The sequence below is a fragment of the Carcharodon carcharias genome, unplaced genomic scaffold (assembly GCF_017639515.1).
Source record: "Carcharodon carcharias isolate sCarCar2 unplaced genomic scaffold, sCarCar2.pri scaffold_885_ctg1, whole genome shotgun sequence".
NCBI lineage: Eukaryota > Metazoa > Chordata > Chondrichthyes > Lamniformes > Lamnidae > Carcharodon > Carcharodon carcharias.
The window spans coordinates 52,210-76,917 of NW_024471144.1; the positions used below are offsets into that span (position 1 = coordinate 52,210).

Here is a 24,708-nt window from a genome sequence, read left to right on the forward strand (position 1 = left end):
CTGATATATCCCACACCACTCACTGTTACACTCTGATATACCCCGTACCCCTCAAAGTAACACTCTGATGTACCCCACACACCTCACTGTAACACTCTGATATATCCCACACCCCTCACTGTAACACTGATATATCCCACACCCCTCACTGTAACACTCTGATATACCCCGCACCCCTCACTGTAACACCCTGATATATCCCACACCCCTCACTGTAACACTCTGATGTACCCCACACACCTCACTGTAACACTCAGATATACCCCACACCCCTCACTGTAACACTCAGATATATCCCACTCCCCTCAATGTAACACTGATATATCCCACACCCCTCACTGTAACACTCTGATATACCCCGCACCCCTCACTGTAACACCCTGATATATCCCACACCCCTCACTGTAACACTCTGATATACCCCACACCCCTCACTGTAACACTCTGATATACCCCACACCCCTCACTGTAACACTCTGATATACCCCACACACCTCACTGTAACACTCTGATATACCCCACACACCTCACTGTAACACTCTGATATACCCCACACCCCTCACTGTAACACTCTGATATACCCCACACCCCTCACTGTAACACTCTGATATATCCCACACACCTCACTGTAACACTCTGATATACCCCACACCCCTCACTGTAACACTCTGATATACCCCACACACCTCACTGTAACACTCTGATATACCCCACACCCCTCACTGTAACACTCTGATATACCCCACACCCTCACTGTAACACTCTGATATAGCCCACACCCCTCACTGTAACACACTGATATATCCCACACCCTCACTGTAACACTCTGATATAGCCCACACCCCTCACTGTAACACTGATATATCCCACACCCCTCACTGTAACACACTGATATACCCCACACCCCTCACTGTAACACTCGGATATATCCCACACCCCTCACTGTAACACTCTGATATACCCCACACCCCTCACTGTAACACTCGGATATATCCCACACCCCTCACTGTAACACTCTGATATACCCCACACCCCTCACTGTAACACTCGGATATATCCCACACCCCTCACTGTACAACTCTGATATACCCCACACCCCTCACTGTAACACTCTGATATACCCTACACCCCTCACTGTAACACACTGATATATCCCACACCCCTCACTGTAACACTCTGATATACCCCACACCCCTCACTGTAACACTCTGATATATCTCACACCCCTCACTGTAACAAACTGAAATATCCCACACCCCTCACTGTAACACTGATATATCCCACACCCCTCACTGTAACACTCTGATATACCCCACACCCCTCACTGTACAACTCTGATTTACCACACACCCCTTACTGTGACACTCGGATATATCCCACACCCCTCACCGTATCACTCTGATATACCCCACACCCCTCACTGTAACACTCTGATATATCCCACAACCCTCAATGTAACACTCTGATATATCCCACACCCCTTACTGTAACACTCTGATATATCCCACACCCCTCACTGTAATACTCTGACATAACCCACACCCCTCACTGTAACACTCTGATATATCCCACACCCCTCACTGTAACACTCTGATATATCCCACACCCCTCACTGTAACACTCAGATATATCCCGCACCCCTCACTGTAACACTGGGATATACCCCACACCCCTCACTGTAACACTCTGATATACCCCACTCCCCACACTGTAACACACTGATATATCCCACACCCCTCACTGTAACACTCTGATAAATCCCACACCCCTCACTGTAACACACTGATATACCCCACACCCCTCACTGTAACACTGATATACCCCACACCCCTCACTGTAACACTCGGATATACCCCACACCCCTCTCTGTAACACTCTGATATATCCCACACCCCTCTCTGTAACACACTGATATATCCCACACCCCTCACTGTAACACCCTGATATACCCCACACCCCTCACTGTAACACTGTGATATATCCCACACCCCTCTCTGTAACACTCTGATATATCCCACACCACTCACTGTTACACTCTGATATACCCCACACCCCTCACTGTAACACTCTGATATACCCCACTCCCCTCACTGTAACACTCTGATATATCCCACATCCCTCACTGTAACACTCATATATCCCACACCCCGTCACTGTAGCTCACTGTTATACCCCACACCCCCTCACTGTAATACACTGATATATCCCACACCCCTCACTGTAACACTCTGATATATCCCACACCCCTCACTGTAACACTCTGTGATACCCCACACCCCTCACTGTAACACTCAGATATATCCCACTCCCCTCAATGTAACACTGATATATCCCACACCCCTCACTGTAACACTCTGATATACCCCGCACCCCTCACTGTAACACCCTGATATATCCCACACCCCTCACTGTAACACTCTGATATACCCCACACCCCTCACTGTAACACTCTGATATACCCCCCACCCCTCACTGTAACACTCTGATATACCCCACACACCTCACTGTAACACTCTGATATACCCCACACACCTCACTGTAACACTCTGATATACCCCACACCCCTCACTGTAACACTCTGATATACCCCACACCCCTCACTGTAACACTCTGATATATCCCACACACCTCACTGTAACACTCTGATATACCCCACACCCCTCACTGTAACACTCTGATATACCCCACACACCTCACTGTAACACTCTGATATACCCCACACCCCTCACTGTAACACTCTGATATACCCCACACCCTCACTGTAACACTCTGATATAGCCCACACCCCTCACTGTAACACACTGATATATCCCACACCCTCACTGTAACACTCTGATATAGCCCACACCCCTCACTGTAACACTGATATATCCCACACCCCTCACTGTAACACACTGATATACCCCACACCCCTCACTGTAACACTCGGATATATCCCACACCCCTCACTGTAACACTCTGATATACCCCACACCCCTCACTGTAACACTCGGATATATCCCACACCCCTCACTGTAACACTCTGATATACCCCACACCCCTCACTGTAACACTCGGATATATCCCACACCCCTCACTGTAACATGCTGATATACCCCACACCCTTCATCCCGCATTCTGGCCAACGGACATAAAACAAACTCGATGTTCGACCTTGGAGCAGGTGTTGCAGTTCTTTCAGGCTCAGAACATTTCTTGAGGATGTCCATTACTCCATGAATCACAACATTTCTAGCAGCAACAACACAGAGCATTCATTTTGCTTCCGAAGGGACAGGCCTCAGCTGAAAAATGTGGTCAAACACGGGAATACAACATCGAACGCTGGCTGGAATACGCTCCGAATAATCCCATTCTCAAACAATACTTCCGTGGAGGGCTTGCTGATTCCTGATGAGAGGTTGTTCTTGCCACGATCTCAGAATCGTGATTCAGCAGGGAGGATACCTGGGCCCCCTTTGCTTTATAAAGTATTGTGCCCGATTGCAAAGCTCTCTTTGGTGGGGAGGGATCTCAGAACCATTATTATAAACAGCATCACCCACGTAATCCATCAACAGGAACGGAGGGAAATATCGATTCGGCCCAGATACGGGGAAAATCTGGGAACGGACCAGAGTCCCAGGTCAGGAAGACGGCCAGGAGTCAGAGACAGTCGTCTATGATGATTCACACCCTGCTCTGCCGGCTGCAAGAGAGGGCATGGAGAACGTGAATCGTTCACATCCTCTGACAGAGAGGAGAACAAGGTCGGGGAAATTGGTAAAACTATCATGATGGTTTTCTCTGTGAAGCGCAAGTTAAGGCAGAGGCTTCAGGTGGGGGAGATGTAGTATAATGTAAATAATGTGCTGAGTAGAGTCAGATACATGGGGGGAGATGTAGTATAATGTAACCAATGTGCTGAGTAGAGTCAGATACATGGGGGAGATGTAGTATAATGTAACCAATGTGCTGTGTAGAGTCAGATACATGGGGGAGATGTAGTATAATGTAACCAATGTGCTGAGTAGAGTCAGATACATGGGGGGAGATGTAGTATAATGTAACCAATGTGCTGAGTAGAGTCAGATACATGGGGGGGAGATGTAGTGTAATGTAACCAATGTGCTGAGTAGAGTCAGATACATGGGGGGGAGATGTAGTATAATGTAACCAATGTGCTGAGTAGAGTCAGATACATGGGGAAGATGTAGTATAATGTAACCAATGTGTTGAGTAGAGTCAGAGACATGGGAGAGATTTGGGAGAATGTAAATCATGGGTGGGGTTGATGCTGTCAGACCTGCTGAGTTTTTCCAGCATTTTCTGTTTTTATTTCCGATTTGCAGCATCTGCATGATTTTGCCTTTATCTGAGGGGGGAGATGTCGTGTAAAGGATTCAAGTTAAATATGTAAGTGTCTAGGGTACATCATCAGTGATGCAGGATCACACAAGGAAGCAGAGGAATGGTTTAATGTAAAGCCTTGTGCTCAGCCTTATCCTGCATCTGCTGTTTCTGATGTTAGATGAAAGGTAAAGTTGACCAACAGCAGTCTGTGTCCATCCTGACCAAGGACAACGGAAACTAAGGCCCTCAGCAACCATAACAGAGCTGCTACCACCACCCAACCTTAATCCCGCCCCCCACCCCCTAGCACCCGGCTCCTACACCCACCCCCGGCTCCCACACCCACCCCCGGCTCCCACGCCCACCTCCGGCTCCCACACTCACCCCCGGCTCCCACCCACCTTGCCCTGGGACCCCACCCCTCTCCCCACCCAGCTCCCACCCCACCTCGTCCCGGGACCCTACCCGGCTCCTACCCCTCTCCTCTGCCCCCCACCACACCCCCACCAGCTCCTACCCCACTCGCCCCCGGGACCCCACCCTGTTCCTGCCTCTATCCCTCCCCTGGACTGTGGGCGAGATCAGTAGCCTGGGCACCAGCTGGAGATGGAGTCTGGGGCCTCTCCTGGTGAGTGAGTGTGAGACTTGAGATCTGGTGATTTTAAACAGAAATCCTTTATTGTGGAGGTGCCCCCTCGCCCCCTCCATCCCCCAGGGTCTGTCCCCTCCCAGGAGCTCCAAGCAGTGGAGATTCAATTCGCAATGGCTCCATCAGCAGAAAGTGTTTCACAGTCAAAGTGCGCAAAGCGGATACTCCGGCCTCGATCTCAGGGTCCGACACCGGTCACTGATGCTGGGCTGAGTCCACCAGCTCCTGTCAGACCCCCCCTCTCTCTCACTCCCTCTCTCCCTCTGTATGGTTACTGGTACTGACCGTAGCCCCTGTATCGCGATGATGGCTCCTTCGGAGGTAGCTGGCTGGGGTCCTCCATGAAGGGGCTCGCTGGAAGGGAGTAGAAAGGGGTGATTCAGCCAATGGCACATTCCGCCCCCCCAATCTCTAACCTATCCCACCCCAATCCACCCCCCACCCCTTCCACAAAGGGGTGAAATTTGGAGGGCAGGTTACTCAGGCTGGGCTTGTGCTCCCTCTGGGGAAGGTTCAGGGCCGATCGGATCGAGGGGTTTGCGATGATTCAATACAGTCTCTCTCTCTGTTCCCTCTGGTGGGGGGGTGGGGGGGACGGGACTGAGGGGGGGAGACGCGAGGGGGGGAGACGAGGGCGCGGGGGGGAGACGAGGGCGCGGGGGGGGAGACGAGGGCGAGGGGGGGAGACGCAAGGGGGGGAGACGAGGGCGAGGGGGGGAGACGCGAGGGGGGGAGACGCGAGGGGGGGGAGACGAGGGCGAGGGGAGGACACGCGATGGGGGGAGACGAGGGCGAGGGGGGGAGACGCGAGGGGGGGAGACGCGAGGGGGGGGAGACGAGGTCGCGGGGGGAGACGAGGGCGAGGGGAGGACACGCGAGGGGGGAGACGAGGGCGAGGGGGGGAGACGCAAGGGGGGGAGACGAGGGCGAGGGGGGGAGACGCGAGGGGGGGAGACGAGGTCGCGGGGGGGAGACGAGGGCGAGGGGGGGGGGAGACGAGGTCGCGGGGGGGGGGGGGAGACGAGGTCGCGGGGGGGGGCGAAGGATGTTGGGGGGTGGTACGAGGTTGAGGGGGGGAGGGGAGTTAGATTTGGAGCCAGGCCGTTGAGGGTTGATGAGGACAGTGGAAATCTACAACTCTCTCTCCCTCCACAAAAAGTTGTTGAGGCTGTAGGGGAGGTGATGGTAGGGGGAGGGGGTGTGGGGGTTGGGGGTAGGGGGGTGGAGGGGAGGGAGTGGGGTTGGGGAGGGGGGTGGAGGGGAGGGAGTGGGGTTGGGGAGGGGGGTGGAGGGGAGAGGATGGGGGTTGGGGGTAGGGGGTGGGGGGAGGGGGGTAAGTGGGAGGGGGTGGGGTTGGGGGAGGGTTGGGGGTGGGGGTAAGGGGGAGGGGGTGGGGGTTGGGGGGTGGGGGTAAGGGGGAGCGGGTGGGGGTTGGGGGTAGGGGGTGGGGGTAAGGGGGAGGGGGTGGGGGTTGGGGGGTAGGGGTAAGGGGGAGGGGGTGGGGGTTGGGGGGTAGGGGGGTGGGGGTAAGGGGGAGCGGGTGGGGGTTGGGGGGTAGGGAGTGGGGGTAAGGGGGAGGGGTGGGGGTTGGGGGGTAGGGGGGTAGGGCGTGGTGTAAGGGGGAGGGGGTGGGGGTAAGGGAGAGGGGGTGGGGGTTGGGGGGTAGGGGGTGGGGGGTAAGGGGAGGGGGTGGGGTTGGGGGGGTAGGGGGTGGGGGTAAGGGAGGGGGTGGGGGTGGGGGGTAGGGGGTGGGGGTAAGGGGGAGGGGGTGGGGGTTGGGGGGTAGGGGGTGGGGGTAAGGGGGAGGGGGTGGGGGGTAGGGGGTAGGGGGTGGGGGTAAGGGGGAGGGGGTGGGGGTTGGGGGGTAGGGGGTGGGGGTAAGGGGGAGGGGGTGGGGGTTGGGGGGTAGGGGGTAAGGGGGAGGGGGTGGGGGTTGGGGGTAGGGGGTGGGGGTAAGGGGGAGGGGGTGGGGGTTGGGGGGTAGGGGGTGGGGGTACGGCGGGGGGTCAGTTGAGAATATCCAAACTGGGGGGAAGGAATATTAAGGGTTAAAGCCCAAGGTGGATTGTGGGATTTAAGATACAGATCGGCCACAATCTGATTGGTGCAACAAGCTCGAGGGGCTGAATGGCCTCCTCCTGTTCCCTGCATTGGTTCTGAGAAAGGGGGAGAGTGGGGCCTGGGGGGGAAGGGAGAGGGGGCTGACTGGATTGGGGGAGGGGGTGAACGGTAGTGGTTGGGGGGGGGGAAGGGAGGTGGAAAGGGAGAGAGAAGGGAAGGGAAGGGGTAGGGTGGGGAGGGGAAGATGAAAGCGATGGGGGGGTGTGAATGTGGGGTGAAGGGGAAGGGAAGAGGAAGAGGTGAATGGAAGAGGGCGTTGAAGGGGAGGGGGGGTTAAGGGAGAGGGGGTGAAGGGAGGGTGAGAATGGGAGGGTGGAGGTGGGTGAAGGAGAGAGGGAGAAGGGGCGCAGGGGAGGGGGAAAGAGGAGGGGGAGAGGGTGAAGGGAAGAGGGGACGGAGGGATGGGGGGAGAGGGGTTTGAAGAGGGGAGTGGGGAGGGGGAGGGGGGGTTTGAAGAGGGGAGTGGGGAGGGGGAGGGGGGGTTTGAAGAGGGGAGTGGGGAGGGGGTTTGAAGAGGGGAGTGGGGAGGGGGAGGGGGGTTTGAAGAGGGGAGTGGGGAGGGGGAGGGGGGTTTGAAGAGGGGAGTGGGGAGGGGGAGGGGGTTTGAAGAGGGGGAGTGGGGAGGGGGGTTTGAAGAGGGGAGTGGGGAGGGGGAGGGGGGTTTGAAGAGGGGAGTGGGGAGGGGGAGGGGGGTTGAAGAGGGGAGTGGGGAGGGGGAGGGGGGTTTGAAGAGGGAGTGGGGAGGGGGGTTTGAAGAGGGGAGTGGGGAGGGGGGTTTGAAGAGGGGAGTGGGGAGGGGGGTTTGAAGAGGGGAGTGGGGAGGGGGAGGGGGGTTTGAAGAGGGGAGTGGGGAGGGGGGGTTTGAAGAGGGGAGTGGGGAGGGGGAGGGGGGTTTGAAGAGGGGAGAGTGGGGAGGGGAGGGGGGTTTGAAGAGGGGAGTGGGGAGGGGGAGGGGGGTTTGAAGAGGGGAGTGGGGAGGGGGAGGGGGGTTTGAAGAGGGGAGTGGGGAGGGGGGTTTGAAGAGGGGAGTGGGGAGGGGGAGGGGGGTTTGAAGAGGGGAGTGGGGAGGGGGAGGGGGTTTGAAGAGGGGAGTGGGGAGGGGGAGGGGGGTTTGAAGAGGGGAGTGGGGAGGGGGAGGGGGGTTTGAAGAGGGGAGTGGGGAGGGGGAGGGGGGTTTGAAGAGGGGAGTGGGGAGGGGGAGGGGGGTTTGAAGAGGGGAGTGGGGAGGGGGAGGGGGGTTTGAAGAGGGGAGTGGGGAGGGGGAGGGGGGTTTGAAGAGGGGAGTGGGGAGGGGGGTTTGAAGAGGGGAGTGGGGAGGGGGAGGGGGGTTTGAAGAGGGGAGTGGGGAGGGGGAGGGGGGTTTGAAGAGGGGAGTGGGGAGGGGGAGGGGGGTTTGAAGAGGGGAGTGGGGAGGGGGAGAGGCTGATCAAGGTTCGGGAGGACGACAGTGCAGCTTTGTCAGGTACTCACGGTTCTGGAATTGCTGAGCTGTGTATCTGGTGAGCAAGATCCCAACCCCTTCGATCAGGGCGAGAAGAATCCCCCCCATCATGGCAGAACCCACCATCGCCAGAGGACCACCTGAGAACAGAGAGAGAGAGAGAGGGAGAGAGAGAGGGGGACAGAGACAGAGAGAGAGAGAGAGACAGAGGCAGAGAGAGAGAGACAGAGGCAGAGAGAGAGAGAGACAGAAAGAGGCAGAGAGAGAGGGGGCAGAGAGGGGAGAGAGAGAGGGGGTAGAGAGGGGGAGAGAGAGAGGGGGAGAGAGAGAGGGGGAAAGAGAGAGGGGGAGAGAGAGAGGGGGAGAGAGAGAGGGGGAGAGAGAGAGGGGGAGAGAGAGAGAGAGGGAGAGACAGAGAGAGAGAGAGAGACAGAAAGAGGCGGAGAGAGAGAGGGGGAGAAAGAGGGGGGAGAGAGAGGGGAAGGCAGAGAGGGGGAGAGAGCGAGGGGGGGACAGAGAGGGGGAGAAAGACACAGGGAGAGCGAGAGAGAGAGAGCGAGAGAGAAGGAGGGAAAGACATAGAGAGAGAAAAGTTAGATAAAGGAAGCCCTGAAGCTGATGAAAGCACGCGAGCCTGGTGACCTCTGGGTCACCCCAGGTGTACAGGGCACTGAACTACCAGCTTATACAGCATTCAGCCCATCCAGGCTCTGTCACCATTCACCAACCGGGAAAGAAGAAACTTGTCCACTCAACAGAGCTGGCACCTGTACCCACTGGGGGGGGGGGGGGGGGGGGGGGGGGACAGATAGACAGAGAGAGAGAGCACGAGAGATAGAGAGAGAGAGGGAGATAGAGAGGGAGAGAGAGAGAGATAGAGAGAGAGAGAGGGACAGAGAGCGAGAGAGATAGAGAGAGAGAGAGAGAGAGAGAGGGAGAGACAGAGAGAGATAGAGATAGAGAGAGAGAGTGCAAGAGATAGAGAGAGAGGGAGAGATAGAGAGAGATATAGAGAGAGACAGAGAGAGCTGGCACCTGTACCCACTCTGAGATAGAGAGAGAAAGACAGAGAGCTGGTACCTGTACCCACACTGGGAGTGAGAGAGAGAGATAGAGAGAGAGAGAGGGAGAGACAGAGAGAGAGAGCGCAAGAGATAGAGAGAGAGGGAGAGAGATAGAGAGAGAGAGAGAGAGCTGACACATGTACCCATACTGGGAGTGAGAGAGAGAGAGAGAGAGAGGGATGGCACCTGTACCCACTCTGGGAGTGAGAGAGAGAGAGAGAGAGAGAGAGGGAGAGACAGAAAGAGATAGAGAGAGAGAGAGCGCAAGAGATAGAGAGAGAGGGAGAGAGATAGAGAGAGAGAGAGAGAGGGATGGCACCTGTACCCACTCTGGGAGTGAGAGAGAGAGAGAGAGAGAGAGGGAGAGACAGAAAGAGATAGAGAGAGAGAGAGCGCAAGAGATAGAGAGAGAGGGAGAGAGATAGAGAGAGAGGGAGAGAGATAGAGAGAGCTGGCACCTGTACCCACACTGAGATAGAGAGAGAGAGAGAGAGAGCGAGCGCAAGAGATAGAGAGAGAGGGAGAGAGATAGAGAGAGAGCTGACACATGTACCCACACTGGGAGTGAGAGAGAGAGAGAGAGAGAGAGAGAGGGATGGCACCTGTACCCACTCTGGGAGTGAGAGAGAGAGAGAGAGAGAGAGAGGGAGAGACAGAGAGCGCAAGAGATAGAGAGAGAGAGAGAGATAGAGAGAGCTGGCACCTGTACCCACACTGGGAATGAGAGAGAGAGAGAGAGGGAGAGCTGGTGCCTAGAGTGGGTGAATTACTTACTTCTGGAAGCCAGCACTGCCCCTGTGAGTGCCCCACTGGTAATGGAGTTCCAGGGATCCTCTTTGCCACGGAGTTTGACCAGGCCACAGTCGATAGTGGAGAAGAGACCGCCCCACACGGCAAAACTACCTGGAAGGCAATCCAGGAGCGTACAGGTTAAATACTGAGGCTGTCCCATAAACACCGGGACAGGGGGCTGGGTATGGGGGAGGAGAAACCCAATCACTCAGCTGGACTCAATTGTGAAGGGTGGGCGTTACAGGTCGGGCCATAGGTGAGAGGCCGGATTAGATGTTACAGGCTAGGTCAGGCACTACAAGCTGGATCGGGGGTTACTGGCCAGCTCAAACATTACAGGCCAGGTCAAACATTACAGGCCAGGTCAAACATTACAGGCCAGGTCAAACATTACTGGCCAGCTCAAACATTACAGGCCAGGTCAAACATTACAGGCCAGGTCAAACATTACAGGCCAGGTCAAACATTACAGGCCGGGTCAAACATTACAGGTCGGGTCAAACATTACAGGCCAGGTCAAACATTACAGGCCAGGTCAAACATTACAGGCCGGGTCAAACATTACAGGTCGGGTCAAACATTACAGGTCGGGTCAAACATTACAGGTCGGGTCAAACATTACAGGCCAGGTCAAACATTACAGGCCAGGTCAAACATTACAGGCCAGGTCAAACATTACAGGTCGGGTCAAACATTACAGGCCAGGTCAAACATTACAGGCCAGGTCAAACATTACAGGTCAGGTCAAACATTGCAGGCCAGGTCAAACATTACAGGCCAGGTCAAACATTACAGGCCAGGTCAAACATTACAGGTCGGGTCAAACATTACAGGTCGGGTCAAACATTACAGGCCGGGTCAAACATTACAGGCCAGGTCAAACATTACAGGCCAGGTCAAACATTACAGGCCAGGTCAAACATTACAGGTCGGGTCAAACATTACAGGATGGGGCAAATATTACAGGCCAGGTCAAACATTACAGGCCAGGTCAAACATTACAGGCCAGGTCAAACATTACAGGATGGGTCAAACATTACAAGCCAGGTCAAACATTACAGGCCGGGTCAAACATTACAGGATGGGTCAAACATTACAAGATAGGTCAGACATCACAGGCCGGGTCAAGAATTACAGGCCGGGCCGGACATTACAGGACGGGTCAAATATTACAGGATGGGTCAAGTATTATAGGATGGGTCAAACATGATAAGCTAGGTCAGACATCACCGGCCGGGTCGGACATTACAGGCCGGGTCAAACATTACAGGATGGGTCAAACATTACAAGATAGGTCAGACATCACAGGCCGGGTCAAGAATTACAGGCCGGGCCGGACATTACAGGACGGGTCAAATATTACAGGATGGGTCAAGTATTATAGGATGGGTCAAACATGATAAGCTAGGTCAGACATCACCGGCCGGGTCGGACATTACAGGCCGGATCAAAGGCTGTGGGCCAATTAGAGGGTGACAGGTTGGGAGGTGGTCAGAAGTCAAGTTAGGAGTTAAGTGCCAGGAGTCGGGGTCAATGCTGGGATGACAGGACAGGGGAACATTACAGGTCACCTCAGGAATCACAGACTGTGTGGGAGGTAACAGCTAGCATCTTGTGTCACAAGCTGGTATTGAGCTAATGAGCTGAGTCCAAGCTCACAGGGTGGCTCAGAGGAGACAGGAGGAGTTGGGGATTACAGGTTCCAGGTGGTATTTCTCCAGTCAGGGACCAGTGGAGAGGGTCATAGCCCTGGGAGGGGGTGGGGGTGGGTGTGGGGGGGGGTGGTGTTACAGGGTGGAAGCTGTGTGTCTCACTCACCGCCTATCTGAGGCGCTCTGATCCTCACAGCATTGACACTTCCCCTGAACCGGTGTCTCACCCCCTAATCAGTGAAATCAGAGAGACAAACACATTAATTATATATATGATATAGAGAGAGAGGGAAAGAGATTCATAGAGAGAGAGAGAGAGAGAGAAACAGCTTTATAGAGAGAGAGGGAGGGAGAGAAAACAGATTTGTAGGGAGTGAGAGAGAAACACATCTATAGAGAGAGACGGAGAGAAAAACACATCTGTAGAGACAGAGAGAAAGAGAAAAACAGATTTGCAGAGAGAGAGGGAGAGAGATGGACAGAAGAAAGGATTCATAGAGAGAGAGAAACAGATTTGTAGAGAGGGAGAGAAACAGATTTATTGAGAGAGAAAGAAAGACAGATTTAAAGAGAGAGAGAGAAAAAACAGATTTATAGAGAGAGAGGAAAAACATAATTGTAGAGAGAGGGAGAGAGGAAGAGAGAGAAAAACAGATTGATAGAAAGAGAGAAAAAAGATTTATAGAGGGAAACAAACTTATAGAGGGAGAGAGAAAGACAAAAATCAGATTTAGAGAGAGAGGAGGGAGAGAAAAAACAAAACTGTAGAGAGAGAGAGGAAGAGAGAGAAAAACAGATTGATAGAGAGAGGAGGAAAAACAGATTTGTAGAGAGAGAGAAAAACAGGTTTAGAGAGGAAGAGAAACCGATTTATAGAGAGGGAGAGAAAGACAAACAGATTTACAGAGAAAGAGAGAAACAGATTTATAGAGAGAGAGAAACAGAATGATAGAGAGAGGGAGAGAGAGATAAAGACAGTTTTATTGAGAGAGAGAGAAACATATTTATAGGGAGAGAAACAGATTTATAGAGAGAGAGAGAAACAGATTGATAGAGAGAGGGAGAGAGAGATAAAGACAGTTTTATTGAGAGAGAGAGAAACAGATTTATAGGGAGAGAAACAGATTTATAGAGAGAGAGAAAAACAGATTGATAGAGAGAGGGAGAGAGAGATAAAGACAGTTTTATTGAGAGAGAGAGAAACAGATTTATAGGGAGAGAAACAGATTTATAGAGAGAGAGAGAAACAGATTGATAGAGAGAGAGAAACAGATTGATAGAGAGAGGGAGAGAGAGATAAAGACAGTTTTATAGAGAGAAACAGATTGATAGAGAGAGAAAAACAGAATTATAGAGAGGGGGAGAGAGAGAGGAGAGTGAGAGAAAAAAAACAGATTTATAGAGAAAAAGAGGGAGAGAGAGAGAGAAAAACAGGCTTATACAGAGAGAAAGAGAAAAACAGATTTATAGAGAAAGAGGGAGAGAGAGAAAAACATGTTTTTGGAGAGAGAGAAAGAGAAAAACAGATTTAGAGAGAGAAGGAAAAACAATTATTGAGTGAAACAGATTGATATATAGAGAGAAACAGATTTATAGAGAGAACAAGAGAGAAACAGATTTATAGAGAAACAGATTTATATAGAGAGAAACAGATTCATAGAGAGAGAAACAGATTCATAGAGAGAGAGAAACAGATTTATATAGAGAAACAGATTGATAGAGAGAGGGAGAGAGAGATAAGGACAGTTTTATTGAGAGAGAGAAACATTTATAGAGAGAGAGACATTTATAAAGACAGAAACAGATTTATAGAGAGACAGGGAAACAGATTTATAGAGAAAGAGAGAGAAACAGATTTATATAGAGAGAAACAGATTGATAGAGAAACAGATTGATAGAGAGAGGGAGAGAGAGATAAGGACAGTTTTATTGAGAGAGAGAAACATTTATAGAGAGAGAGAGACAGATTTATATAGACAGAAACAGATTTATAGAGAGACAAGGAAACAGATTTATAGAGAAAGAGAGAGAAACAGATTTATAGAGAGAGAGAAACAGATTGATAGAGAGACAAAAACAGATTGATAAAGATAAAGACAGTTTTATTGAGAGAGAGAGAAACGGGTTTATAGAGAGAGAGAGAAACAAATTTATAGAGAGAGAGAAACAGATTTATATATATATATGGAGAGAAATAGATTTATATATAAAGAGAAAAACAGATTTATAGAGAGAAAGAAAGAGAAACAGATTTGTAGAGAGAGAAAAACAGGTTTATAGAGAGAGAGAGACAGATTTATAGAGAGAGAGGGAGGGAGGTAAAACAGATTTATAGGGAAAGGGAGAGACACAAAACAGATTTATAGAGAGAGAGGGAGAGAGAGAAAACAGATTTATAGGGAAAGGGAGAAAAACAGATTCATAACCTCACATTTTCCCACATTATATTCCATCTGCCAAGTTTTTGTCCACTCACTAAACCTGTCTATGTCCCTCTGTGGACTCCTTGTATCATCCTCACCACTTGCCTTCCCACCTATTTTTGTGTCATCCGTAAACTTGGCGATAGTACATTCACTGCCCTCATCCAAGTCCTGAACATATTGTAAATAACTGTGGCCCCAGCACTGATCCCTGTGGCACTTCACTAGTTACAGGTTGTCATCCTGAAAATGCCCCCTATATCCCAACTCTCTGTCTTCTATTAGTTAGACCGTCCTCTATCCATGCTAATATACTACCCCCAACACCAAGTAGCCTTATGTGTGGTAACTTATCGAATGCCTTTTGGAAATCCAAATATATTACATCTACTGCTTCCCCTTTATCTATCCTGCTTGTTACTTCCTCAGAGAATTCTAATAAATTTATCAGTCATGATTTCCCCTTCATGAAGCCATACTGACTCTGCTTGATTAGATTATGCATTTCTAAATGCTCTGCTATTACATCCTTTATAATAGACTCTAACATGTTCCCAGTGACAGATGTTAAGCTAATTGGTCGGATAGTTAGCTGCTTTTTGTCTCCCTCCCTTTTTGAATAACGGTGTTACACTGGCTGTTTTCCAATCCTCTGGGACTATTCCAGAATCTAAGGATCCTTGGAAGATTACTACCAGTACATCCACTATCTTTATAGCTACTTCCTTTATTATCGTAGGATGCAACCCATCCAAGGGACTTATCAGCCGTTAGTTTCCCTAGTGCTTTTTCTATCGTGTCTCTCAGGCTGGGGGCTGGATTATAAAGGTTGAGTGTCTGGATTTCAGATCACATCCTGAGACAGACTGAGTGTCTGCTGACACCCACACTGCTGTCTACTGGGCACAAACAGAATGGCGATGTGTAGTACACTGCCACTCTCCCCACCCCAGACATGCCCAAACCCACACTGATCAGGGCTCCACCTGGGGCCTGTGTGGAGTTAGCTGAATCCAGGCCCAAGCAGGGAATAAGCCAACAGTTGGCCTCAGTGCCACTGTGATGGAGGGAAGGCAATTATCAGGCAGTATTCCATAACGAGCATGAGGCACCAGTCAACACTGGACTGGCCCTGGGTGTGATGCTACATGCAGTCGGATAGCTCCCCATCCACCCGCACTCCAACTTTCAACAGAGTAGGATTGTGGTAGGGCAAATAAGAAGGGGCATCTTCCTTGATCAATGTGTGCAACTTACAACTGGAGCATTCCTGAAGCCTTTAATCGACTGGAATATGCCACCTCCAATGGCACCCATAGTGAAGGCACCGCCACAGTCATCGACAATCCGCCAGGGGCTGGAGAGAAGGAGGGGGGTGGGGAGAGTGGGAGCAGAGAGGGAGCGAGGGGTTGGGGAGAGGGGGGCAGAGAGAGAGAGGGGGCGGAGGGGGAGAGAGTGTGCGAAGAGAGAGGGCGGATAGGGAGAGAGAGAGAGAGGGTGTGGAGAGAGGGGGTAGAGAGGGAGAGAGGATGCGGAGAGAGGGGATGGAGAGGGAGAGAAGGCGTGCAGAGAGGGAGCGAGGGGTTGGGGAGAGGGGGGCAGAGAGAGAGAGGGGGCGGAGGGACAGGGAGGATGCAGAGAGGAGAAGAGGGAGAGAGGGAGAGAGTGGGAGAAGAGGGAGAGGGGGGAGAGGGAGGAGGGGGAGAAGAGGGGCAGGTGGAGAGAGAGGGAGGGAGGGTGGGGGAGAGAGACGGAGGGTGGTGGGGGGAGAGAGAGGGTGGGACAGGGTAATGATCATTCCAGAGGGGGGTGTGAGAAGAGGGGGAACGAGGAGGGGTTGAGAAAAAGGGTGTGAGAGGTGGGGAGTGGGGGTGAGAGAGGGGAGGTGGGAAAGGGGGTGAGGGAGGGGGTGACAGGGAGGGGGGTGATAGGGATGGAGTGTGAGGGAGTGAGAGGGAGGGAGTGAGAGGGAGGGAGGGAGTGAGAATGAGAGGCAGAGAGTGTGCGGAAACAGGCAGAGTGATAAAGGGGAGACAGATGAGAGTGAGGGAAGTGAGCAGGGGGTACGGGGTATGGGATGGGTTTGGGGGGTGGGGGGCAGAAAGAAGAAAACAGTTAATTTGTGACAGGGGCTCTGAAATCCTGAAGCCCAGACACAAACAGGTTCTGTAAAGGCTCCAGCCTCACTCTCCCAATGTGTTACCCTCCAAACATCAGCTCATTCAAAACTCTGCCACAATGGGCTCTCCTGTACCGAGTACAGGCAGTGACACACTTCACTGACTGACAGTGTCACCATGTGCTAAACTGCACCGGGTTCAGACAGTGACCCACCTCACTGACTGAAAGTGTCACCGTGTGCTCTCCTGTACCGGGTACAGGCAGTGACCCACCTCACTGACTGACAGTGTCACCGTGTGCTATCCTGTCCTGGGTTCAGACAGTAACCCACCTCACTGACTGACAGTGTCACCGTATGCTAAAATGTACCGAGTACAGGCAGTAACCAACCTCACTGACTGACAGTGTCACTGTGTGCTATCCTGTACCAATTTCAGACAGTAACCTAGCTCACTGACAGTGTCACTGTGTGCTATCCTGAGCCGAGTTTAGACAGTAACCCATCTCACTGACTGAGTGTCACCGTGTACTATCCCGTACCGGGTTCAGACGGTAAGCTAGCTCACTGACAGTGTCACTGTGTGCTATCCTGAGCCGAGTTCAGACACTAACACATCTCACTGACTGAGTGTCACCGTGTACTATCCCGTACCGGGTTCAGACAGTAACCTAGCTCACTGACAGTGTCACTGTGTGCTATCCTGAGCCGAGTTTAGACAGTAACCCATCTCACTGACTGAGTGTCACCGTGAGCTATCCCATACCGGGTTCAGACAGTAACCTAGCTCACTGACAGTGTCACTGTGTGATATCCTGTCCCAAGTACAGGCAGTGACCCACCTCACTGATAGTGTCACCGTGCGCTATCCTGTACCGAGTTCAGACAGTAACCCACCTCACTGACTGACAGTGTTACCGTGTGCTATCCTGTACTGTGTTCAGACAGTAACCTAGCTCACTGATAGTGTCACTCTGTACTATCCTGTACCGAGTTCAGACAGTAACCCACCTCACTGACTGACAGTGTCACCGTGTGCTATCCTGTACTGTGTTCAGACAGTGTCACCATGTGCTATCCTGTACCGAGAATGTTACTTGTCACTTGTCAGCCCAAGCCTGGATATTGTCCAGGTCTTGCTGCATTTGGACATGGACTGCTTCAGTATCTGAGGAGTCGTGAATGGTGCTGAACATTGTACAATCATCAGTGGACAGCCCCACTTCTGACCTTATGATGGAAGGAAGGTCATTGATGAAGCAGCTGAAGATGGTTGGGCCGAGGACACTACCCTGAGGAACTCCTGCAGTGATGTCCTGGAACTGAGATGACTGACCTCCAACAACCACAACCATCTTCCTTTGTGCTTGGTATCACTCCAACCAGCGGAGAGTTTTCCCCCTGATTCCCATTGACAGCACCTTCTAAACCCATTACCGCTACCATCTAGAAGGACAAGGGCAGCAGACACACGGGAACACCACCACCTGGAAGTTCCCCTCCAAGCCAGACACCATCCTGACTTGGAAACATATCACCGTTCCTTCACTGTCGCTGGGTCAAAATCCTGGAACTCCCTCCCTAACAGCACTGTGGGTGTACCTACACCACATGGACAGCAGTGGTTCAAGAAGGCAGCTCACCCCCACCTTCTCAGGGGGCAATTAGGGATGGGCAATAAATGCTGGGCCCAGCCAGCGAAGCCCACATCACATGAATGAATATGAAAAGAACTGGATATAAAATTGACTCAGTGGCAAGAAACAAAGGGTAATTGTTGGATGTCTTTCTGACTGGAAGGCCATTTACACTGGGGTTCCAGAGGGCTTAGTCCTAGTGCCCCTGCTCTCTGCGCTATATATTAATGAAGTGGATGGAAATGTAGGGGGAACGTTCGAGAAGTTTGCAGACGACACAACAATTGGCCGCGTGGTTGATAAGTGAGGAGAGCTGTAGACTGCAGGAAGATATCCATGGACTGGTCAGGTGGGCAGAAAAGTGGCAAATAGAATTTAGCCCAGGCAAGTGTGAGGTGCTGCATTTCAGGAGGTCAAACGGGGCAAAGGAGTACACAATAAACTGGAGGATACTGAGAGATGTCGAGGGAGCGAGAGACCTTGGAGTGAACGTCCCCACAGTTTGCTGAAGGTAGCAGGACAGGTAGATAAGGTGGTTAAGAAGACATTTGGAATCCTTTCCTTTGTTAGCCAAGGCGTGGAATATAAGGGCAGGGAGGTTATGCTGGAGCTGTATAAAACATCAGTTAGGTGGCAACTTGAGGACTGTGTGCAGACTCATTACAGAGAGGATGCACTTGTATAAGAGAGGGTAGAGAGGAGATTTGGGAGGATGTTGCCAGGTCTGGAGAAATGCAGCTATGAGGAAAGATTGGATTGGCTGGGGTGGTCCTCCTTGGAACAAAGGAGGCTGGGGGGAGATTTAATTGGCTCGGGGAGGCTATGGGGAGAATCAATTGGAACAAAAGAGGCTGAAGGGGGATTTGAATGGCTGGGGCGGGGGGGGGAGATGAGATTAGTTCAGGGGAGGCTGCAGGACAATTTGATTGGCTGAGGGGAGATTTCATTGGATTGGAAGGCTGAGGTGAGGTTTGATTGGCTATGGGGAGATTTGATTGGCTGAGGGCAGATTTGACTGACTGAAGGGAGGCTGAGTGGAGATTTGATTGGCTGAGGGAAGGTTCGATTGGAAAGCGGAGGTTTGATTGGCAGAGGGGAGGTTTAATTTGGGTGCAGAGGGTTGTGATGGGGTTTGATTGGGGTTTACTGCGTTGTGATGGGGTTTGATTGGGGATTACTGGGTTGTGATGGGGTTTGATTAGTGTTTACTGGGTTGTGATGGGGTTTGATTGGGGTTTACTGGGTTGTGATGGGGTTTGATTGGGGTTTACTGGGTTGTGATGCAGTTTGATTCGGGTTTACTGGGTTGTGATGCGGTTTGATTGGGGTTTACTGGGTTGTGATGGGGTTTGATTGGGATTTACTGGGTTGTGATGAAGTTTGATTGGGGGTTACTGGGTTGTGATGGGGTTTGATTGGGGTTTACTGGGTTGTGATGGGGTTTGATTGGGGTTTACTGGGTTGTGATGGGGTTTGATTGGGGTTTACTGGGTTGTGATGGGGTTTGATTGGGGATTACTGGGTTGTGATGGGGTTTGATTGGGGTTTACTGGGTTGTGATGGGGTTTGATTGGGGTTTACTGGGTTGTGATGGGGTTTGATTGGGGTTTACTGGGTTGTGATGGGGTTTGATTGGTGTTTACTGGGTTGTGATGGGGTTTGATTGGTGTTTACTGGGTTGTGATGGGGTTTGGTTGGGGTTTACTGGGTTGTGATGGGGTTTGATTGGGGATTACTGGGTTGTGATGGGGTTTGATTGGGGTTTACTGGGTTGTGATGGGGTTTGATTGGGGGTTACTGGGTTGTGATGGGGATTGTTTGGGGGTTACAGGGTTGTGATGGGGTTTGATTGGGCGTTACTGGGTTGTGATGGGGATTGGTTGGGAGTTACTGGGTTGTGATGGGGTTTGATTGGGGTTTACTGGGTTGTGATGGGGTTTGATTGGGGGTTACTGGGTTGTGATGGGGATTGGTTGGGGGTTACTGGGTTGTGATGGGGATTGGTTGGGGGTTACTGGGTTGTGATGGGGTTTGGTTGGGGTTTACTGGGGTGTGGTGGGGTTTGATTGGGGATTACTGGGTTGTGATGGGGTTTGATTGGGGTTTACTGGGTTGTGATGGGGTTTGATTTGGGTTTACTGGGTTGTGATGGGGTTTGATTCTGGTTTACTGGGTTGTGATGGGGTTTGATTGGGGTTTACTGGGTTGTGATGGGGTTTTATTGGCGTTTACTGGGTTGTGATTGAGGTTTATTGGGTTGTGATGGGGTTTGATTGGGGTTTAATGGGTTGTGATGGGGTTTGGTTGGGTTTACTGGGTTGTGATGGGGTTTGATTGGGGTTTACTGGGTTGTGATGGGGTTTGATTGGGGTTTACTGGGTTGTGATGCAGTTTGATTGGGGTTTACTGGGTTGTGATGGGGTTTGGTTGGGGTTTAATGGGTTGTGATGGGATTTGATTGGGGTTTACTGAGTTGTGATGGGGTTTGATTGGGGGTTACTGGGTTGTGATGGGGATAGTTTGGGGGTTACTGGGTTGTGATGGGGTTTGATTGGGCGTTACTCGGTTGTGATGGGGATTGGTTGGGGGTTACTGGGTTGTGATGGGGCTTGATTGGGGTTTACTGGGTTGTGATGGGGTTTGATTCGGGTTTACTGGGTTGTGATGGGGTTTGATTGGGGGTTACTGGGTTGTGATGGGATTGATTGGGGTTTACTGGGTTGTGATGGGGTTTGGTTGGGCTTTACTGGGTTGTGATGGGGTTTGTTTGGGGGTTACTGGGTTGTGATGGGGATTGATTGGGTGTTACTGGGTTGTGATGGGGTTTGATTGGGGTTTACTGGGTTGTGATGGGGTTTGATTGGGGTTTACTGGGTTGTGATGGGTTTGATTGGGGATTACTGGGTTGTGATGGGGTTTGATTGGGGATTACTGGGTTGTGATGGGGTTTGATTGGGGTTTATTGGGTTGTGATGGGGTTTGATTGGGGATTACTGGGTTGTGATGGGGTTTGATTGGGGTTTACTGGGTTGTGATGAGGTTTGATTGGGGTTTACTGGGTTGTGATGAGGTTTGATTGGGGTTTACTGGGTTGTGATGGGGTTTGATTGGGGTTTACTGGGTTGTGATTGGGGTTTATTGGGTTGTGATGGGGTTTGATTGGGGATTACTGGGTTGTGATGGGGTTTGATTGGGGTTTACTGGGTTGTGATGGGGTTTGATTGGGGATTACTGGGTTGTGATGGGGTTTGATTGGGGGTTACTGGGTTGTGATGGGGTTTGATTGGGGGTTACTGGGTTGTGATTGGGGTTTATTGGGTTGTGATGGGGTTTGATTGGGGATTACTGGGTTGTGATGGGGTTTGATTGGGGTTTACTGGGTTGTGATGGGGTTTGGTTGGGGTTTAATGGGTTGTGATGGGGTTTGATTGGGGGTTACTGGGTTGTGATGGGGATAGTTTGGGGGTTACTGGGTTGTGATGGGGTTTGATTGGGGGTTACTGGGTTGTGATGGGGTTTGATTGGGGATTACTGGGTTGTGATGGGGTTTGATTGGGGTTTACTGGGTTGTGATGGGGTTTGATTCGGGTTTACTGGGTTGTGATGGGGTTTGATTGGGGATTACTGGGTTGTGATGGGGTTTGATTGGGGTTTACTGGGTTGTGATGGGGTTTGATTGGGGTTTACTGGGTTGTGATGGGGTTTGTTTGGGGATTACTGGGTTGTGATGGGGATTGATTGGGTGTTACTGGGTTGTGATGGGGTTTGATTGGGGTTTACTGGGTTGTGATGGGGTTTGATTGGGGTTTACTGGGTTGTGATGGGGTTTGATTGGGGATTACTGGGTTGTGATGGGGTTTGATTGGGGATTACTGGGTTGTGATGGGGTTTGATTGGGGTTTATTGGGTTGTGATGGGGTTTGATTGGGGATTACTGGGTTGTGATGGGGTTTGATTGGGGTTTACTGGGTTGTGATGAGGTTTGATTGGGGTTTACTGGGTTGTGATGAGGTTTGATTGGGGTTTACTGGTTGTGATGGGGTTTGATTGGGGTTTACTGGTTGTGATTGGGGTATATTGGGTTGTGATGGGGTTTGATGGGGATTACTGGGTTGTGATGGGGTTTGATTGGGGTTTACTGGGTTGTGATGGGGTTTGATTGGGGATTACTGGGTTGTGATGGGGTTTGATTGGGGGTTACTGGGTTGTGATGGGGTTTGATTGGGGGTTACTGGGTTGTGATTGGGGTTTATTGGGTTGTGATGGGGTTTGATTGGGGATTACTGGGTTGTGATGGGGTTTGATTGGGGTTTACTGGGTTGTGATGGGGTTTGATTGGGGATTACTGGGTTGTGATGGGGTTTGATTGGGGATTACTGGGTTGTGATGGGGTTTGATTGGGGGTTAGTGGGTTGTGATGGGGTTTGATTGGGGGTTACTGGGTTGTGATGGGGTTTGATTCTGGTTTACTGGGTTGTGATGGGGTTTGATTGGGGTTTACTGGGTTGTGATGGGGTTTTATTGGCGTTTACTGGGTTGTGATTGGGGTTTATTGGGTTGTGATGGGGTTTGATTGGGGTTTAATGGGTTGTGATGGGGTTTGGTTGGGTTTACTGGGTTGTGATGGGGTTTGATTGGGGTTTACTGGGTTGTGATGGGGTTTGATTGGGGTTTACTGGGTTGTGATGCAGTTTGATTGGGGTTTACTGGGTTGTGATGGGGGTGGTTGGGGTTTAATGGGTTGTGATGGGGTTTGATTGGGGTTTACTGGGTTGTGATGGGGTTTGATTGGGGTTTACTGGGTTGTGATGGGTTTGATTGGGGGTTACTGGGTTGTGATGGGGTTTGATTGGGGATTACTGGGTTGTGATGGGGTTTGATTGGGGTTTACTGGGTTGTGATGGGGTTTGATTGGGGTTTACTGGGTTGTGATGGGGTTTGATTGGGGATTACTGGGTTGTGATGGGGTTTGATTGGGGGTTACTGGGTTGTGATGGGGTTTGATTGGGGATTACTGGGTTGTGATGGGGTTTGATTGGGGATTACTGGGTTGTGATGGGGTTTGATTGGGGGTTACTGGGTTGTGATGGGGTTTGATTGGGGATTACTGGGTTGTGATGGGGTTTGATTGGGGGTTAGTGGGTTGTGATGGGGTTTGATTGGGGGTTACTGGGTTGTGATGGGGTTTGATTCTGGTTTACTGGGTTGTGATGGGGTTTGATTGGGGTTTACTGGGTTGTGATGGGGTTTTATTGGCGTTTACTGGGTTGTGATTGGGGTTTATTGGGTTGTGATGGGGTTTGATTGGGGTTTAATGGGTTGTGATGGGGTTTGGTTGGGTTTACTGGGTTGTGATGGGGTTTGATTGGGGTTTACTGGGTTGTGATGGGGTTTGATTGGGGTTTACTGGGTTGTGATGCAGTTTGATTGGGGTTTACTGGGTTGTGATGGGGTTTGGTTGGGGTTTAATGGGTTGTGATGGGGTTTGATTGGGGGTTACTGGGTTGTGATGGGGTTTGATTGGGGTTTACTGGGTTGTGATGGGGTTTGATTGGGGGTTACTGGGTTGTGATGGGGTTTGATTGGGGATTACTGGGTTGTGATGGGGTTTGATGGGGTTTACTGGGTTGTGATGGGGTTTGATTGGGGTTTACTGGGTTGTGATGGGGTTTGGTTGGGTTTACTGGGTTGTGATGGGGTTTGATTGGGGTTTACTGGGTTGTGATGGGGTTTGATTGGGGGTTACTGGGTTGTGATGGGGTTTGATTGGGGTTTACTGGGTTGTGATGGGGTTTGATTGGGGTTTACTGGGTTGTGATGGGGTTTGATTGGGGGTTACTGGGTTGTGATGGGGTTTGATTGGGGATTACTGGGTTGTGATGGGGTTTGATTGGGGTTTACTGGGTTGTGATGGGGTTTGATTGGGGTTTACTGGGTTGTGATGGGGTTTGATTGGGGGTTACTGGGTTGTGATGGGGTTTGATTGGGGATTACTGGGTTGTGATGGGGTTTGATTGGGGTTTACTGGGTTGTGATGGGGTTTGATTGGGGTTTACTGGGTTGTGATGGGGTTTGATTGGGGTTTACTGGGTTCCCCCTTCCTCTCTGTGATTGGCCCAAGTTCCGTCACGTGACCCACGATGTCGCTGGCCGGCGCATGCGCGGTGCCAGCTGTAGGCTCGAAGGCTGCGCAGGCCCAGTTTTGCGCAGCGGCTCCTCTGCCCTCCCCCTAACTTCCCTCCCCCCCGCCCCAGTCCTGCCCCCGCAGCTCCGCTTCCCCTTACCCCCACCTCACCGCTTCACTCACCATGGCTCCCTCGCGTATTCCTCCATGTCCCAGAGAAAGTCCAAGCAGAGCGGCGGGGAAACCGCCGCTTGACGTCAACACGCACGGTCAGCACCGCCTTCTGATGTCATCTCGCAGTTACCGTCATATCCTCCTGACGTCATTTCGTAAGTGCTGGATGCACCTCCTCTG

At 51.6% G+C, this 24,708-nt stretch overlaps 1 protein-coding gene across 1 annotated transcript; it reads right to left on the reverse strand.

Annotated features, from left to right (window-relative positions):
- Positions 1-5,028: 5,028 nt before the first annotated feature.
- Positions 5,029-24,688, reverse strand: timm17b (translocase of inner mitochondrial membrane 17 homolog B (yeast)). Its single transcript, XM_041182637.1, has 6 exons — positions 24,538-24,688; positions 15,732-15,831; positions 12,218-12,281; positions 10,382-10,510; positions 8,573-8,683; positions 5,029-5,335 (listed from the first exon to the last, which is right to left on the reverse strand). Exons 1-6 carry the CDS (start codon positions 24,561-24,563, stop codon positions 5,253-5,255), a joined length of 513 nt encoding a protein of 170 aa, XP_041038571.1. The 5' UTR covers positions 24,564-24,688; the 3' UTR covers positions 5,029-5,252.
- Positions 24,689-24,708: the final 20 nt, after the last annotated feature.